This window comes from Balearica regulorum, chromosome 9 (assembly GCF_011004875.1).
Source record: "Balearica regulorum gibbericeps isolate bBalReg1 chromosome 9, bBalReg1.pri, whole genome shotgun sequence".
Classification (NCBI taxonomy): domain Eukaryota; kingdom Metazoa; phylum Chordata; class Aves; order Gruiformes; family Gruidae; genus Balearica; species Balearica regulorum.
This window is the reverse complement of record NC_046192.1, coordinates 14,372,892-14,392,637: the sequence shown is the minus strand read 5'-3', so window position 1 is coordinate 14,392,637 and position 19,746 is coordinate 14,372,892. Positions and strand designations below refer to the sequence as shown.

The 19,746-nt window shown below is 38.6% G+C and overlaps 1 protein-coding gene across 1 annotated transcript in view; it reads right to left on the bottom strand.

Moving 5' to 3' along the window:
• Positions 1-7,273: 7,273 nt before the first annotated feature.
• The window catches only part of CPB1 (carboxypeptidase B1), a 20,298-nt gene continuing 7,825 nt past the window's right edge, over positions 7,274-19,746 (bottom strand). Inside the window, exons 7-11 of the mRNA XM_010307704.2 lie at positions 18,100-18,210; positions 17,922-18,012; positions 16,999-17,201; positions 8,724-8,808; positions 7,274-7,501 (exon numbers count right to left, since the gene is read on the bottom strand). Of these exons, the coding sequence (XP_010306006.1) occupies positions 7,314-7,501; positions 8,724-8,808; positions 16,999-17,201; positions 17,922-18,012; positions 18,100-18,210 (678 nt within the window). The 3' untranslated portion in view covers positions 7,274-7,313. The remainder of the gene's footprint in view (positions 7,502-8,723; positions 8,809-16,998; positions 17,202-17,921; positions 18,013-18,099; positions 18,211-19,746) is intronic.

Here is a 19,746-nt window from a genome sequence, read left to right as displayed (position 1 = left end):
TTTTTGGTAGGAGAGATTCAAAATCCCTCAGGGTAAGTGTCCAAAATCAGTTGCAGGACAATATTTTTCTCAGAATCCAAGGCCGTGAGGGCCAACAAATACTACTTGGTCTACGGAGTTTGACAGAGAGGAGAGAGCAGAAGGCTGACAGGATGTGAAAAGCGAGGGAAGATTCCAACTGATTTGTACTGATCCAGTAATTCAGATTCTAGGCACAAAATGGTCACCAAGGCAAAGTTAATAAAACATTAAAAGAGGCCCAGTAGCCTGAAGAAATACATATTGTCCATCAACAGTCCCCGGATACGGTGTTGATTCTGTGTTTGATAATGTATTTTCCCCTAAAGATATTTTATTGAACTAAAACTGGCGTGAGACTGAGTTTGTTATGATTGATTCATTCCCTATTAGAAAACAAAATCACTTTGATGTACATGAACCAGCGGTGCTGTTTCTCGTTGTGCTCTGTGAATTGTCTTCCCGGTTGAGCCAAGAACTTCACAGGCTGGAGTACTCTGTGAGCGGTGCACGTCTCAGCAGGCACAGCACATTTCTTATTGTCAATATGGAGATGAATAGAACTGACAACTAAATAATTTTAATTTCTTTCTAGGAAAGAATGAGCCAGGGGTCCAACTTCAGACAAATCTGAAGGTAATTAACTATTCCCAGCCCCAGAGCTGTCCTGAGAAGAGAGAAAACATATCGTACAAAGCTGTGTGCTTGAAGTACCAAAGCTTTAAGGTGTTCAGGATTGTGATGGACTCTGTCTGTAGAGTTTGATGGGCAGCAGTGGAGAGAGCATATTTTCACTGGATATTTGCAGAAGGATGTGTCTATCCCACCCATTGAAGGAGGATCAGTGTTATATCTGGTAAAGGCTTCGGAGCACGCAGACAGCTGTAGTGTGACTGCCTTCTGTGTAGAGGATCAGGGTGCTTTTCCCTGCACACATGGCACTGTAACAAAGCTCATGATTTTCCTTTTTTAATGGTTATGGCAAGTGCCTGCTCTGTTCAGGAAGAGAGTTTCATTACAGCTGTTAAGTCTAGGGGAATTTAATATGTTCTATGCGTATACAGATACAACCGCACACAATTTAGTCTGGGTTGAAGTTAATGTGAGGGTATTGGAATCTTTATTTCAGTTTTTGATAGTTTAAGTCTTAATAAATTTGAAGTGAATATTTTAGTGCATATAAAATGCAGAATTGCCTCTCAATAATTACTTTTTCACTGTTAGCCAGAAGTTTATACTGGGCTATGCAATTTAGCAATGAAGTTCTCCTCTCTTAGCTGCATATCATTACAATCCTAGGAAATTAACTTTGTGATTTCCAAAATACACGGATACCTGAACAAAGTGCAGTGTAAGTATACTGTAATAGGGCTTTTTTTGAAAGCAAGTTTTAATTTATTTTTTAAGTTCTGAAGTGTAATGGATTTTCTAATTTAGAAAGTGTATAATACAAACTCATTTTGTGTTAGGAACCCTTTAAAATAATTCTAAACATTTCTAAACATTTTTTATTGCCAGATATGTTGTTGCCATAACTGCTGTCAGTGGCGGTGTAACTTACAGTAGAGGTGTGAGCGATTGAAACTGCAAAGGAATAGTGGTGACAAAAGCTAGAAATAAAGCATCATTTTCTATTCAGCCTTCCTTTTAAATGGAGGAAAAGTATTCCACGTTTATAAGGATTATATTGTTGCTTTTCAGACATGATTCAAAGATACATATCCAAAGAGGGAAAGTATGAAACGTCATTGTATCAGGAATTCTAGTTCCATTTGAATAGGAAATGTTCTATTTATGATCCTTAAAGAAAGCCTTCAGGTCATGAACAGCATTTCCATTTGTGGAGAAAAATGTAAGAATAGTTTTCTGAAAGCCTGTATAAAATGAACATTCCCTTTTGAACCCTTTTTTCATTCAATTTCTGGGCACATTGAAAAAATCATTGAAGAATTAATACAAGCTATGTGAAAAAATAACATAAAAAACCTTCAGTGAAATTCCAATGTTTTTTGCAGTATTCACAGTTTAGTTTTTGAGTGAAATAACTGTTGATTTCAATAGGCCTGAACTCATTAGTTGAATATACCTGCTTTTCCTTTCATTTACTCCAGGGTGGATAAAGAGTGAATTCGCAGACCTTGGTGACATTACTAGGAAGTAATGGACCTAGGAAGGGAATGGGTGAACAGAGTGTCTGCTGTTGTATGTGAGGGATATTTTTTTAAGAGCGAAGGATCTCGGTTTCTGGATTTGAATGTACTATAAACCTGGACACTAGAATATTTCTGCGAAGTGTGTGCAACACTTGAACTTCTAAAACTTTACTTGTATGAGGTTATTATCTTTATGCACGCACATCCTATGATGAACAGGGACAGGAAAATACCAGTGAAAAGCAGGCTTTTTTCATCTACTGCTGTATTTACATTTTCATAATCTGAGAATGTTGCACATTCGCAACGGTGGAAAAGGGACCGTGATGATGATGATGCAACATACATATCAACAATGATGTCAGTGCTGCATGACAGCATATTTGTCTTTTAAGTTCTGTTTGTCATTTTAAAGATTTACTAGCATGTCTTGATTTTTGTAGCAGGTTGATTAGATTATGGACTAACTCTGGTAGGAACAGAGATGCTCTGAGCTGTATTGCTTCTGGGCATGAACTGGTTGATCGTTGTGGCACTGGGCTGTGCTCTGTGGCCTCAATCTTTCATGTCAGCCGCAGCACAGGGATCTGCAGGGATGACAACCATTACTCCTGAACTGTTTTCCTTTTTAATTCATTACAGTCTTTATGCTGGTTCTTACAGCCTAATGTATCAATGTATTAGAGAAACATGAATATTTGGGGTTTCGTCATGAAGCCAGGTAATCAGGAGGTGATTTTATATTAAATCAATGTGATTCATACTTTTCTTGCAAAACTCCGGAGTTAAGCATCTTAGGTCTTCTCTTAAATGCAGAAAGAAAACACTTCAATGTTTGCCAAGAAACTGAGGTGCTTTGTTTAAAATGATGTGAAGGAAAAGGTGTAGATGTCTTGCAATTTTTACCTATTTCTTGGCTAAGCTGTATGTGTTCACTTATTGATAGCAAATTCCCTGTTTTCTGTGATTACAAAGTTTACTGAAAGTAGCCTAACATCCTTCCTATAAAGGAGACGGAGGCAATCCCATTCTCGAAAGCGACATTCGGCTGTTTCCTCTCCTCTTGTGGTAAAAGACTGTATGCAGCTGTAATGCAGCTGTTCTGAGTGCAGTGGGGAGCACAGAGGCAACCTGCTTCAATGCACAGCCCACATCTGTCCTTGGAAAAATTCAAAGTGACAGGAAGCATGCCGAGGCCATATGTCAGCAAAGCTGAGTTCAGAACAGGCTGCATTGCGGGCATAGGTTTAATTTCTAGCACAATTTTTGAGGCAGTTGAGTCTGGATGATTAAGAACAACAGTTTCCTTCTCTGAATTACCACTATGTGTCAGCAGCTGTTTGAGAACTTTGAGGAAACTTGGAAGTATCTTCCCCAGAAGCCCATGTTTAACTCTCACACAACTGTCAGGACTTACTGTACTTCATTTTTGTGTGTGTGTTACCTGCTTTATATGTTAAAGAATCAAGAATTTGTAAGTGCTGCTTTTTTTGGCTCTTTGCAACTGTGATCTGTACTGAAGGGACGTTTCCTCTGTGAGTGATCTGGTATCTCCAGTATCACTCCTGTGAGACCTGGCATGTGGACAGTACATTGTCTTTAAAACACTTCATCAGTTCTTAATCCCTTTTGAGTTTTGGAGCACTGAAATGAATTGACTGTTTGAATGTATTTAGCTAAACAATAGCTTAATGTGAGAAAGATGGAGCTTTTTGATGTGATTCTTAACCAAGAAAACAGAATGCTCCTTTTCTATTTATCTAATTGAAGGAGCAGTATAAATCAAATAGGAAAAGCTGAAATTGTTCATTTCAGTCCTTGGTTGACCTGCATCAGGCAGAGATTAATTTCACAGAACAGTTGAAATTAGATGGGACAACTCAGGACCATCCAGTTCAGCTCCCTGCTTAAAGCAGGGTCACCTAAAGCAGGTTGCCCAGGGCCATTTCCAGTCACGTTTTAAACATTTAAACAGGGTGGAGACTCCACGACATCTCTGGGCAACCTGTTCCAGTGTCTGCGCACCTGCACATAAAGTCTTTTCTTGTGTTCACAGGGAGTTTCGTGTGCTTTAATTTGTGCTCATTACCTCTTGTCCTGTCACTGAGCACTACTGAGAAGAGTCTGACTCTGTCTTCTTTACACCCTTACATCAGGTATTTATACACATAGATAAGATCCCCCTGAGCCTTCACTTCTCCAGGGTGAACAGTCCCAGCTCTCTCAGCCTCTCCTTTTATGACAGATGCTCCAGTCCCTCAATCATCTTTATGGCCCTTCATTGAACCACTCAAGTGTGTCCTTGTCTCTTGCACTGGGCAGCCCAGCACTGGACCCAGCACTCCAGATCTGGCCTCACCAGGGCTGAGTGGAGAGGAAGGATCACTCACCTCCCTTGATGCGCTGGCACTGCTCTGCAGCCCAGGACACCGCCGGCCTTCCTTGCTGTGACCGCGCGTTGCTGATATTTCTTTGACAGAACCTTCTGTTCTTGACAAAATTCCCAGGGATGTCAGGGCTGCAGAGTTATTCCTTTGGTTTTTTTCATGGCTTTTTTTTTTATAAACATGATTATGGTTAAAAATTTTCTTACATGCTACAAAACTGCAGCGTAGGCTTATGGTGTTCACAGTAAATGCTCAGCTTAAACTGTGCAATTAAAGAAAATCAAAACCACAGATTGTGAGGTGAATTCTATTTATATTTTAATATTGGTAAAATATTTACAGTTCTGTTATGGATTTATTTGGTTTTAGAAAGCAAGAAAATGATTCAGTTTGGAAAACACTGGAAATTTTTCTTTAGAATTGTTGAAAAAGCACATTTTTTATAAATATCAAAGTGTACCTCCATCACCCATATAGTATGTTTTTATTTCTTTTCTGTGTCTTTCTCAGTTCTCTGTAAGAACTATTTCATAACTGAGGAATTGGTTCCAAATAACTATGATGGCAACTTTGAAAATATGTTATCAGTCAGTTTTGTATGTGGATTTTCTATGTTTTTTGAAAGCAGTGCTGAAATTTCAAGCATTGTGACTTGTTGCTGAAGAACCTTTACTGCTTCTCCTTGTTTTCTTTCAGTGTCTGTGCCCTAACAGCTTACCTGCTAGCAGAATGTCCTTCCCTGCTTAAATTACTCCTGTATATTCTTCAGTTTATGTTCCAAGTTGCATGGATGATATATCACGTTTAATTGCTCTTCTTCTCTGCATCAATGTAATTTGCTGTGCCTTCTGTGGAAAAGGCACAGAAGAACTGTGTATCACTGCCTTGCTGTGATTTGACTTTGTGAATGTCAGAGCTACCAAATGTGTGCTGTATTCTGCCTCGGAGTCGCAGTTTTAACTTAACTGGGGTAACCCTGATGGTGCTGGAGCTGCTGGGTGCTGTGACGTACCCCTCAACTGTATTCGTAACTCTGCCTTTGGTTGCCTGCAGTCCTACAAAGAGCGTTCCTAGTAATGAATGGTGCTGACTATCAACAATTCACCTTGCTGTTGGTGTAAGGCCTGTGGTATCTTCCCAAATAGTACACTCATGGTCAGGATAGCCCCTGGGTGGTTGTTAATACTTAGTTAAAATTAGGCGAAATATTTTCTATTCTGAGAAATTTATTTTTCTGCCCTTTGTGACATGTTTGGCTCTGGCCGGTATGTTCTGCTTGCATCCTGTGCTATTTTTAGTAATGTCGATTATCCTTCTCCCCACTTCTGTTGCAAAACAGAATGACATGTATTTTTACTGGTACGTGCTACTTTCACACATGGTTTCAGTTTCACCAGTGATCAAAACCAGATGGATCAGTTGTGTGTGAGGACTAGTTTAATCTGAGTGCTGCTGGGCTAATTGGAGTGAACTAGTGGATGTGTTCCTTCCTTTTTCTTATGCACTTGAACGAGTGAGTCATTTTAAATTGGACCTTGTCTTTCTGTTTTCCTCCCCGGAGAAGAGGCAAAAAAGGAGAGCACATAGTTTTTGACAGATCTGAATTTGGTGATTTTCTTGGGAGAACTGTTTTCTCTGTAAGAGGCATTTCATGGGCTGTTTTGAGTGCATCAGCCAGGGACCTGCCAGAAACAGTGCTAATTCCAGGAGCATCGGCGGACAGCAGAAGTCTCTGTTCAGAGCTTCCGGCAATGGCAGGGAGATCAGCCAGGTTCTGTGTTGACATAAGGTTTTCCTCCATCTTTCTGCAGAGTGTGTCCCATATTAGCCAAGCTCTAAACAGCATTAATAAATGCCAAACACATTTTCTGCAGCTGTGTGAGAAAGCTACCCAGAGTGGCTATTTATCACTCTTATTCACTCTGACCCAATCAGACCCACATTACCTGTACAGAAAATTGATTGAGAGAGGATAATTCTTTGCAGCTTCTCATGAAAGAAACAGTTAATCATTTATCGCCAGACTTAGTCTTGATGGCTGTTTACGATTCTTCCGCTCATGACAGTAGGAACATGTGGGGCCCCAGGAAGTACCAGGACTTGGAGAATATTTTGAGAAATGCTACTGTAGTGAGCGTGAAAGCCTTAAATGCAGGGTAGTTTACAGCATGATTTGTATCAAGTCTTGATCTTTAAAACTGGTAGTAATTATAAGCTTCAGCACCAAGTCCAGACTGGACTAGCAGTGACCTCAGATCCAAACTAGTTTTCGGTGATGGGGCAGATCCAGGGTGGGTTTTGAGAAAATTCACAAGAGCATATCACAGCTAACGTCATTTTAAAAGTACATGATGCGAACTTTTCCTTGCTACTGTTGCCATTAAGGCAATGAACGGTTGGATGAAAGTGCATTTATATGAATCACCTAGCTGTTTCATTCTGTTTAACATTCAGGCTGTATAAGTTCTAATGCTCTGCCCATGTGCTATGTGTAAAGATAATTTTAATCATTAAGGCAACCTTTACCTTAAGATGATTTAGCTTCTTGTGCTCTTTCTTTTTAGACTCCCCTGACTGTATCAGTTGCCTTAATAAAAGATTTAATTTCTATTGACAAATTGTAGTGCTATTAACCTATGATGGACTAAGGATATGACTAAAAACATTAAGAGAAATAAACCCCTATTTTTAGGGAAGAATAAAAAGGAAGGCATCTTTGAATAAAGCCTTCTTTAATAGTTTTTAGAACTCCATTCTAATACAAGTGCTCAAGGACATAATTTGCAATATATTTAACAGCAAGTAGAGTCTCTTCACAGGTTGGCTTTATCTGAGATTCAGGGAGAAGGAAACCGTATCTACCAGTGTCTCGGAGCTCAAAAGTGAAAGAGTATTTGATGCCTTCATCGTAAGCCCAGTCATCAGAGCCCCCTGCAGCAGGATCTGTTGATAAAGAAATAAAATAAAGGTTAACTGGAAAAGTGTGGCTGTGCATTGAAATGTGATAGACTTTGGAGTCAAGTCACATAGCCAGAAATGTAGAAAGGACAGATAAAAAGGCATACTCAGTGAATTGATTGATTTACCCTGCTAATGGAAAAGCTTCTGTCATTTTAGGCCATTTGTGAGTTTTGTTCCAGCTGATGTGTGCAAGCAAATGTAAACAAGCTAAACTGCTCCCTCCTTGTCAATATTGCAGGGAGACCATGGGAGGAATGTCTAAAGAACAGTAGAATGGCATGCTTGCATGGCGTTGTTTAGACAGATTTGGTATCAGAAGCAATACCCTCTCACTGGCTAGCTTTTTGAGATTCATATCGATCTGAAAGAACTGCAGATCTGGGATATCAGCTCCATCTTTTTCTTCTGGACAAACAGTACCCTCCCTTTCCAGTACTTTGGTCCAATGAAGGCAGTTTTCTGCTAAGGGAGGAGCCTCCAGAGTTACTAAGCATCACCAAAACATTTTTAAAGGAAAAATCTCCATAAATATTCTAAAAATTGGGAGAAACTGTTTTTTTAAAGGTTTTTTAAAAACTATTTAAGGAAAGAGAGGGAAAAAAGATTAGGTTCCATAAATAAGTAAATTAAGAAATCTTAAATATAGGAGATATTAAAGTTCTAGAAATCTAGATTTGGCAACCTCAGCTCAGCATTTGACACTGCAAAGGCCACAACCTGACAGCTGAGTTCCCAAGAAGGGTAGAAGGATGGAATTGTAATTAGTACATTTCTCAGACTGTAATGCTAAGTAATAGAAATAATTATCTGTGTTGCTAAGCTGTGGTTGAAGCCATTCTTTAGGATTCACATCATCTTTTCACTTTGACTAGGAGACACTGGAAATGCAGAAAATCTCAGGTCAGGATTTTTATGTTTAAATCTAAGCTGTGTGTGATTTAGGAATTCATGCTATGCACATGAATTCCTAAACACTTTACCATATCACTCTACCTTGCAGGGGGTCACACACTCCCTAGGATCCTTAAGGAATATATCATCCCATATTTCAGAAATGATAGATTCCATATATACCTCTGAGTATATGCATGTGAAGAAAGAAGGGGACTACTTAGCAAGCGGAACAAGAATTACTAGAAAACTGCATTTGATAGGCTTAGTAGCACTTAATATAGATGGCTAGTATATTTAGGCCAGTACTTACAGATTGTTGTAGCTCCTGGGCCGTATGTATATTCAGTATTGTACAAACTAGCCAGCTGTTTGGATGCAGCACGAGCAATGGAATTCTGTAGGAAAAGAGGAATGATAAATGCAGATTTACAGAAACTTTCTGAGTGAATCTAGGCAAATACATTGTTGAACAAACTGAAAAGCCGTGCTTGAGAAGTTTTTATTTGAAAACTGTTGTTCACCACTCTGACTAGATGTCAGTAGCTGACCAGGCACAGCTTGTCCTGTTGTTGTGAAAAGAGCTTATCAGTAAAGAGCTCGTTCTCTAAGCTTTAATGGAGTATAGTCCAGTCTGTGTATTGCTCTATTGATGTACAGCCTGCTGTATAGTCCAGTACAGTTTGGATAGGTAAGGGGACAATAGGTAGCAGGATTTTCTGTACTTAGAAGAAACTTGTACAAGATTAAAACTAAATAAGGAATCTTACTTAGAGATAAGAGAATCTTAGAGAATAGTAATAACTTGGTACAGTAAATTGCGAACATACAATAGGCTTTCTTTTCCTTCTATTCATGCAGCTATAAATTCAGAGTAGAGTCAGCTTAGTCAGTGGAGTTGAACACTGATACAAGTGGAAGCAGATTAAAGTCTTATAAATATTAACAGCCAGAAAAAGGCATAAATTACCTTGGAACCATATGTAGTCTCATTAATTTCAATTCATTTCCTGTGCACAGAAGGACTCATTCAACTCCCACTGATTTCAGTGAGGGTTGGATCAGGCCCATCGACAGTACTATGAAGCTTTGTATGTTTGCATTAAGGAAAATTACAGACTTTTCTTTGGAACGTGTCGCTTTTCCAGTTCTTCATTATACAGCATCTTGGTAACAAACCATGGAAACTATTACTAACAGATGATAAATATGAATGATTTTTGAAAGCAGATGTTCAGTATAAGGATAAGCAATGGGTTGCCATATCTTTCTTTACAGCTTGCAGCTGAATGCCTTACTATTCCAGGAATTTCCTCAAGCCCCTTCTTTCTCTGTAGGTTATACTCTGGCTTACGTCCCAGTGGAAAAATATATTGTAAAATATTCTCTGTCATCCTTATGCTTCAAGTGTTCCTGTGAATTACTCGAAAAGGCATATTGGACAATGTGTTTAGAAACTCTTAGTTAAGCGAGAGCACTTTCTCAGAAACTTCTGCAAAACATCATCAAAATACATTTGCATTAGTACTGGCAGCCTACTTTATTGCAGAATTGCAAGTGTTTCCCCATTCCCAAATGTTGGATTTTGAACATCCTAAAATTATTGGAGTTTGCTGTAGGAATTTTTGGTCATTTAGCATGTTTAGTTAAACAAGACAGAGCAAAAAGTATTTGAAGCTTGTCCTTCCACCTGAAACATTGGCTGTACCTGAATATGGGGTTTGACTTCCAGCCTCTCTATTGTCCAAACACAAGCAATTATAGGGAGAATGTTGTTGCTTTGCATTTCACAATCTTGGATTCAGAGCAGCTGGGGGAGCTGAGCTCTCTCCAGTGTTGGGTCTTTTTGTTGTTGGTTGGTTGGTTGGTTTTTTAATCCCTTAACAAGCTGACTTTTCTAAAATCCATAATAATTTTAAACACATGTAGAGGGAATTGTAGAGGTTGGAGACTACTGTAATCTGCAAGTGATACTTTGTTTTCTTCAGTCATCTTTTGTTTATAATATAAAGTTTAATCCGCAGCTGAGATTGAGTCTCAGTCTTCTCGTAATAGCAAATAAATTTTTAAATGTAAACTGATTCTTCCTCTTTTCAAATATGTGGAAATTAAATTTGTAAAGATAGTCTGATACTATGTATGGACTTGTTGGTAGCTAGTATTTGGTCTCTGTTTAGTAAACTGCATGGTAGGGACAATAGAACAGCCCAGCTGCTCTTTGGGAAGCATAGGGCATTCCTTTCACTCAGCTGCCAAATGATGGCTTTAAGTCATACCAGAACAGATACCAGGAAAAGTATGGCAGGAAATCTTTTTACCTGAGGGATTTTTTTTTTATTATTGGCCAGAAAGTTGTAAAAAGAGAGATCTGTAGAACGAGCAGTTGAGATTTCCAGCTGTTAAGAGCCTGGAATCCAAATAAACAACTTCCTCAAGCTCTCCAGGTTGGGCATCATGGTAGTATTTCAAATGACCCTCTCTAAGTCAAAAACATGAATGAGCATTTATGACTTCATTATGAAATGAAACTTTATCAGAAATTTTGATATGTGATTTTTTTTTTTTTCTTTTAAGGGACTCTCTACCATTTCCTTTCCTAATAGATTTATAGTCCAAAACCTAAAGGTAAAAAAATATATTCAACTTTATAGGAACTAAAGTCACCTCTTAAGAATGTAATATAAACCAGCAGGAATAATAAAAATTAAGTAAATACTTGTAAGTATAAACACAAAATATGAGGATTCCCCCCCCCCCCTTTTTTTAAATAGCACAATTACTCAAAACCCTCCTTAAAAAGAAAATAACATGGAGATTTGTGCAGAGGTATATCAACAATGCCTGACATTTGCCAAAAGGGAAAGTGATATTTAGATTTTGAAAAGTGGTTTGGATTTTCAAGCCTGTATGTTATTTGGAATACAGCTGCAAGGAGAAACATCAGTATCTTTTTGATTTTTGAGGATACTCTTTACTGTTGAGTGGTTTTTCTAGATATCTTTGCACAACTGGCTCACCTGAATAGTTGTGGTTTGTTTGGAGGTTGGTTGGTTGGTTTTTTCCTAGTGTTAGGAGCCCCTCTCTTGCAAGGAAAATTTTGCTGAGAGTTATAGTAGCAGAGAAACAACTGGTGTCCTAAAGTCCTAGCAATAACTCCAAATTAATACCTTGTAACTGGGAGCTTCTGACTTGCAGCTGAACTCGCAGAGCTGGTCATTTCAGCAGAAGGCAGTATTCCCTGTGCTGATCACCCATCTATGTTTACACAGCAATTACTAATATTTTGCTTGATCTTGTGTACAGAGTGCACGGGCCAGTGAGACAGCAGAGTTGTGTTCTCAGTTGCCATTATCTTACATAATTCACAACCTTTAAACCTATTTTTTTCAGTTATTAGCTTTTAATGAAAGATATGTTACTGGCCTCTCTTTCTCATCACATCTGGAGGTTTGAACTACCAAGACAAATTATCTGGCTAAGCATCTTCTGTGTCTTAATAGGTAATTTTTTGGGGAGCATCTGCCTCATTTTACTCTTGTATCATCAAGCTAGATTTGCCAGCAATTGTGGCTGCTTAGAAACACTTCAGGGATGATGATTATGCAGCTGCTGCATGTGGACAACTCCCTTTGCCATCACAGTCTGACAATGATCTGGAGAAGCCTTCTGACTGGACCTCTTGCTCTCTTCCCTCACTGGACTGCAAACTGATCTGCCCAAGGCTGAAAACTGTATTTTTCACTTCACCTTGGTCTCATGTGCTACTTAAGTGACCCTCAACTTCCTTTGTAATGAAAGCCCAAAAACGTGGTATTTGCAAAGCTAGCTTTAGCCAAGTGAAGCTAAACTTCTGAGGCTTCTTGTTTTGCCAATAAAAACAGACTCCCCTCAAAAGAGTCCATGACTGATGTGTAATTTAGTTCACTATTCAGTTGTTGCTCATAGTTAAGAATCTCCCCCAAGAGTCCCGGGAATCCAGCCAAGTGGAGGATGTTAGTATGATGGTTCTTTTTTTTCTTTGCAAGCCTGTTCCACTGTGGCAGTCTCACAGAGTGTTTAAGAAACCGATCCCTCGTGAGAGGGTTTCCAGTGTGACTGGGTTGAGGTGAATTTGCTCTACACCTGTTGAAGACTCTGAGTCAGATTCATACAGGAGCTTCATTGGGAAGATGCTGCTATGAAAAACATCCTTTTCACAATTATAAGACTCAGTACAGAGCAGTTCTGTTGTGGGACATCTGTTGTGGCAAACTTGGTAGAGGAAGTGTTAAGCCAATTCCAAATATTGCTTTTCTGCCCACTTTCCTGTTTGTTGTGTTTCCCAGTTGACTTTATCAATATTTACTTGTAACAAGTAGTACAATCACAGGAATTTGCAACAGCATGGATACAACAACAATGTCAAAGTCTCTTAGATGATAGGATTTTTGCTGTTCAAAAATTCTTGTCTTCATATATCTTAAAAACCTTCAGGAATAAAGTCAGAAGTGAAAAGACTTCACTCCCAGACATCAGGTTAAATAATCAGACTGACATTCACAAAGTCATGCAATATATTTGAAATTCACTCTTCTTGCAGCTGCACAGACTCTGGGCATATCTCCACTTTCTACTATATCCTATTTTAAGCACTCAAGAGGAAGTGAAATGCTAGACCAACCCAACATGGAAGGTGAATTTCCGTGAGCTTAAACAATAACCAATGTGGCCAGTATGCCTTCAAGTAATACAAACTGAAATCCCGTGCCTAGAAAATTATCTTGGATTGTAAATTAATATCGTATACTGCAGCCTGCCAAACTGTAATCTGACAATGAGTATGAGCTGGCTGCAGACATGTATTTGGCACCGAGTTTGTTGTTTAAGTGAGAGATGGAATTGAATCTGGAAAGGAAGGAAGGGCATGATGCACATTCCTCTGCTCTATCAAATCATAGTTCAGAGCCAATTCAATTACAAACAAGAATTGATAAAGCTAGATTTGTCTGCTGAAAATGAGGAAAGCATGGGGTGACCTAATAGGAAGCTAAGGCCAAAATACAAACTGATTAAAAAATATAGGCTGAACTGTTTATGAAAAATGCGATTAAATACAGAATTCTTTATTGCAAGAGGACAAAAATGTGACTAGTAAAATAAAGATGAAAAGAATCTTTTTGGGGTGTGGAGAGATACTGATCTTGCCAAACACACTTTTTAATTGTGAAAAGCTAATGCTCCTATTCTCTGTAGGAGATGGATTCAAGTGTGTATTCTGTGTGCGGGGGAACACTCCAGGGTATTGTGAAGAATGAGTCCAGAGAGGATTATGAAGCAGGCAACATGTGATTCACCAAAAGGAGTACATATTTCTTTCAGGGTGTCATCACAAGAATATTGTGTAACTTCTGAGAAATTCCTGACCTAGATTTTCCTGTCTTGGGTGTTTTTATTTTTGTTGTTCAAGTATTGTTTGGATTACAGTGAAAGTTTTGTGCAACACCCTGGGGGCAGGGGGGAGAACAAAACAACAACCCTGAATGAAGGGAGAAAAGTTTTGGGAAAATCCTTGTAGGCTGTAGGGTTGAGATCCTCTTGCATCTAAGGAGAAGAGTGGGAAGTTGTGGGAAGGGACATACGTGACTTTCATCATGTTTTACACCCCAGGACAAGTGGTGGTTGAGGGATAGTTCTAATCCCCGACTCAGAGTAAGTTACAGTAACTTTGAGGTTGGTCTGATTTGCTCTAGTAATGCAGTGGAGCATAAACGATGTCTGGGATTCTCAGAGTGCCCTGCTCTACCAGAGAAACCAAAACCAGAACAGTTTTATGCCTCCTGGTGATTTCTTGGGGCTGTGAACAGAAAAGGTCTTTTGAGTCCCAAGGACACGCTGTTCAGTACACTTCCAGGAACGGAAGGTACACGTGTTCTCTAGATCTTTCTCTTTTGCAGGCTTAGTGTCTTCAATCTCAAATTATGCAATTTTTGTGTCCTTCTATATCTCAGACACTGGAATGCAGCATAAGCCCCATGGTATTATGCTACCTTTAATTAAATACAACAGAAAAAAATGCTGTTAATGACAAGCAGACATGTGAGGTTTTGTTTAAGCACATGTCCAGTTGCTCACTGAAAGAGATAAGAAATTGCAACTATATTTCCTTTAATTTATTAGATCTGTCAGAGTAAAAATAACATCTAAGATAAGATAATGGCACTATAAATTTTGCTGCTTCATTTGCAAAATAATTTATGATCCTTTTATTTGCCTAAACAATTTCTATTAAAAGTCAAGATTCTTATTCTTCAGCATTTCTCTAAATTCTAAATCTAGACAGAACTTTTAGACAGGAAACACAATTGGCATACAAAATAATACCTCTTTTGGTAGCTGCTTCATTTCAAGTAAGTACAATTGTTGATTAAAAATGTTAAATTTTCTTTAGTGACAGTGTTTTAGTTATTTGAAGTAACCTGAAAAGCTGCACTTTGGAACCTGACCAAGAGCCTGTTGAACTCAGTTTTTCTATTTAATTCACTGACATTGGAGTGAATTAAGCCCTTTCTGTTTAATTATCCCAACTAGAGGCAATGCTGATTGGGTGATACTCTGATCTCATTCTCCAAAAGAAGGATTTTTGGCAAGAAGTCTTCCCTTGTTAAAATCAGATCCTGCACAAGTTGAACACCTCTGGAATCCTGCTGTCTTTTTGTTGGGGTCACCAACAGAGGAAATATTTTCCCCTAATTAAGACGTGAGAAACATTCATAAGGTCACCTTGTCATGGTGGTGAGATTTGTGATTGCTTTGTAGTGGAAAATAATGGAACTCCCTCTGGGATCAGTGTGCCCGATTTGAAAGATAGGATAAAGTGATGTTGGAAAGACTAACTTACAAACTGAAAAAGAGAAATATGTAGCCTGCATTCCTGAGATAAATATTTTTTTATGCTGAATGGTAATGGCAGAATTGTCCTCTATGGCAGGAAAGAAGAGTTTTTCTTGATAAAAATTGTGGAACCTTAGTATGGGCAATTCATTAAATTTTACTGTGTATTAGAATAGAACTTTGCTAATATAAATTTTTAATTTAATAAAAGAATTTAAAAACCTAGAAAAGCACATAGGTTCTTTCTTATTGTTAAGGATTGTTTTAATAATGAGCTGTCAATGTAAATTTTTTCCATTTAATACTGTGAGAAACATGCTGTACTTTAGTTATGTTTCATCACATTTGCTCTTGATTCAAAAAATTGGGCAGAAAGTCATGCAAATTTTTAACACATGGGAACTTTGTGATCTCGACAACAAAGGAGCTTCAAGGGTTTTGTGTTGTGTTATTACTTTGGACTGAACTGCAGTGTGTGAAATGTGAAGCTTTTGTGAAAACTGAAGACAAGAAATTACTACAGTTTCCTGGAATAATTACAATTTAAAATTTCTGGAATACAAATTAGGAAAACAAAATCTTCATCTAAATTTCATCCTCTTTTTTTAAGCTATAAAAAAAACCTAACAAGAAACTTCACTGTTGGCCCCAGTTTGTATTTGTGCTTCAGAATCATGACATCTATTTGGGAGCACTCATAAATCTGTCAAACCTTCACAGCAGAGCAACACACAGTGTTGTTGCCTTGGACTTTTGGCAGCATCCAGGAAAGAGGGGGAATCAAGATTTGTTTGTTTTGTTTTTCTGTGTTGTTTTCCCTGCCAACAGCTTCTAATTGCTAATATGCCGGAGAACTGAAGTAATTTTGTTATTCATGAGTGTTGATTTTTGGCCTTATAAAACATTATACACATTTTATACATATTTAACAGTTTTAACCTCTCTGTTTTTAAGGATAAAATATATATATATATATATTCCAGACTGTTGTTATCTTAAATGGTGTTAGGGTGTGGCCTTTCTCTAGGATGAATAAAAGAGGCATTGTCCTTTAAAACACCAGATTCATTCTCTCCTCTTCCAAATAAAAGGTGTGTGGGAATCCAGGCCTGTTTAGAAAGGCCTCAGAACTGAAACTTTTTGCCTGTTTTGTATCTAACTGCTTTTAATTTTACCTTTGACAAAAACTGCCTCGTTGTCCTGAACCTGTATCAACAGGAGTTTCAGCATTTTATTCAGTGAGAACTACGGGTCTGTAGGAAGTGGCAGACAGAGATCCTTGTCTGGTGCTGATACCAGTTCAGTCATTTCATAGTTACTACAATCTATCAAGCTGTTAGCTTGACTTACGGGGCATAATGTTTCCAAGTAGTGTGTTAAAGCTACGTAGGCAGCAACCTCTTGAGTCAGGACGAAGTGGGGCTGCACAGCATAGTGGATTTCTGTATAGCATGACTGGAAGACAAACCTGACCTTGTGGCAAATTAATTATGTATGTGGAAATTAAATAAGGCTCTTGAGTTTATCCTGTGCTTGAACTATCTTGAAACAATCATGGTTTCCCTTGTTCTTGCTATGAGAGTGAAGTATTTTCAAAAACTGGCAGTACAGATTCTTTCCAGATGTTAAAGAAACTGCTTGAACTTAAATGGACCTCAATAGCAAGCGATGACTTTTACTGATTCTTTTCATTATGTCAAAATGACAAAGAGACTTACCAGTTCCTCATAATTTGATGGTAATTTGTAAGCATACGAATAAGGAAACAGCAGCAGCTGGGAATAGGAGTGAATCGTCAAGTATGCCTTGATTGTAGAAAGATGTTCACGAATAAAATCAGCCAAAGCTTTGGTCTCCTTCTCGGACTCAGGTGCAGAGCCACAGTAAGTGGAATCACAGGGGGATTTTGAGGCCCCAAGAGCTGGGAAGAAAGGTGAATTTAATGAGTATTTACTGAAAAAAGTTGGTTGTTAGGAGAGTCATGTTACACCACTTTTGTAGATAAGCCTTGGAAATCCTACTGACACACATGCCATACCAGAGAAGAGACTATTATATTGCATAGTTAAGACAGTGGGCAACATGACATAGCATTAAATAAATATGCCCTGTACAGTGTGCACGGTTGGAAGAACATGAGCATTGATGTAAAGCCCTGTATTAAGTGATTTGGGATATTGATTTGCTTCAGTGCGTAACAGTCCTCTCCTTGCATATCTCCCCCATTTCTAGGATGCTTCCAGGAAACAGCCAAGTGGAAACCACTCAAAAGAGATTCCTCTCCACTGAGGGAAACCAACCAAAATAAATTATTTCGGTTTCTGTTCTGAACTCACAGAAGGCTGTGTGTGCATATATGTATACATGTGTGTAAGCGTATATGTGTGTGTGTATACATATGCACATGTCTGTGTATATATGTTCATAGAAGTAGCCATACTGCTGACGCTTGTAGCCTAAGACTGGTTTTTGCCCAAAACTGCTCCCAAAATTTGACACAAGCTCCTCTACAATGCTATAATGGTGGTCTTCATTCAAGCTTGAGCTGGACCAACCATCAGGTAGGGAAAATCCATAATTCGGCATCTGGGCTATTGCACCTCTGTATGATCACTTGCAGCTATTGTTAGGAGACACTTACTGCACCAGCCAGCATCAAAATTCCTGTTGGGATCTGTACCAATGCAACGGCTACCAGCATTTTTAGAGCGTGTTTTTCTCCACATGCGGTCCTGAAATAGAATGGTGAAGCATAGATCAAAACTAAGAGAAAGTGCTAACAGTTGGCTTTTCCACCAATACTCTTCTTGAGTACTTACATTTGTCCAAGTGTAAACGTAACCATCAATATTAAGAACAGGCAAAACGTAGAAGTCCAAGCTGTTGAGAAGCGTGGTCATGACAGTATCTTTTCCATAGGTCTCAACAGCCTAGTTGGAGTAAAGTGGAAAAAGCTGATGATGCCTTCATAGATCTGTATCTCCTGCGTCTATTTAAAGGCCTGGCTCTGGATCAGGAATTAATGAATGTGGTGAACAAAGTCATCCAGGTCACTTTACCACGTGAGGTGGCAGCTCTGTGATTTTACATATACTTAGAGGATTTTCACTGACTCAAACCATGTTGCTGTTAGAAAGCCATCTCATTTGGTAGATAAATTATATGGTAAAGAAATGTTGATTTTGAACAGGATAATAAATCACTGGAAAGAGATTTCCATCCAATAGTTTCTTGCTCAAAGACAGACCAAAGTTCCTGTCCATATATTCTCCTACATCCTGTGACCTTAAGGGTTTGAGTTTAATTTATGTGAGAAGGAAGAGTCATTATTGCCATTTTTTATATCTGTTGTGCAGAGAAATTTCATCAATAACCAAAATTATAGAGAATATTTCCAAAGAACATCCTTACACATTTTCAGTCATAATGCTGTGGATGCACATATTCATAGGGAGGCAGATATTTTCCTGCACTTTTCCAGACACATACATTGAATAACAAACATAACAGCTTCTGCCATAAACATGTATGTTCTGATTGTTCATGGCCTGGCACTTTGTGTGCTTGTTCACAGATTTATATCAGTGTTGAGAGAGCATGCAATGATCATGGAAATTTGCTCTAAGAATTATGTTGCACCCGTGTTTCCTTTACACAGACCTAAAGAACCACACAGGGAGCAATGCAATGGAGAAAGGCATGTATTGTCCTGTAACTAGCTAGTGGGAAGGTTGGTTGTAGAATCTAGACAAGCAGTTTTGGATCACTAGAACTTACTTTTTCCTGTTTTGTTGGGTTTTAATGCTTTTTTTTTTTTTTTTTTTTTTTTTTTTGAGATACATGTAACAATCCACCTTGCTCATGTTTTTCTCTAGGTTGTTTTTTGTTTTTTTATGTCTAGAAGCAATCCCAAGGGAACCACTGATGACGCTCATAGGGCTGTGCTTTTAAAGCTCTTCTGCCTATCCATGCTTGGATCCACTGAGCTGCCACTGCTGGTGTCAGCTACAACCATGAATTAAGTGGCCAGACAGTGAAAATGACAGCTGTAGTGACGTGAATTGCTAAGAGAAAAATGGTAGCGCATACTGTCTGCAGTCTTATTAGGAGATAATGAAATCACGATCCCATTGACTCCACTGAGATGTCACTTTCAATTTCCACTGCTCTCTACACAAAACCGCATGGCTCTCTGATAAGACTGAGATTATACTTGCCACCAATGTTTCTGCCAGCGTGGCTCACTCACATACTTAGGTTTTCTTTTACCTGGGTTTTAAATCCCAGCTGCTGATTCTGGGTTTGTTGTGGGGTTTTTTGTTTGGTTTTTCGGTTTTGGTTTTTGGTCGGTTGGTTTGGTTGGTTGGTTTTTAAATCTTCAAGCAGGAATTCTTACAAAATTTGAGATTCAGTCAGTGAGTTGTTCTGCTAAATTGATTGATCCCCCCACCACTAACGGACAATAG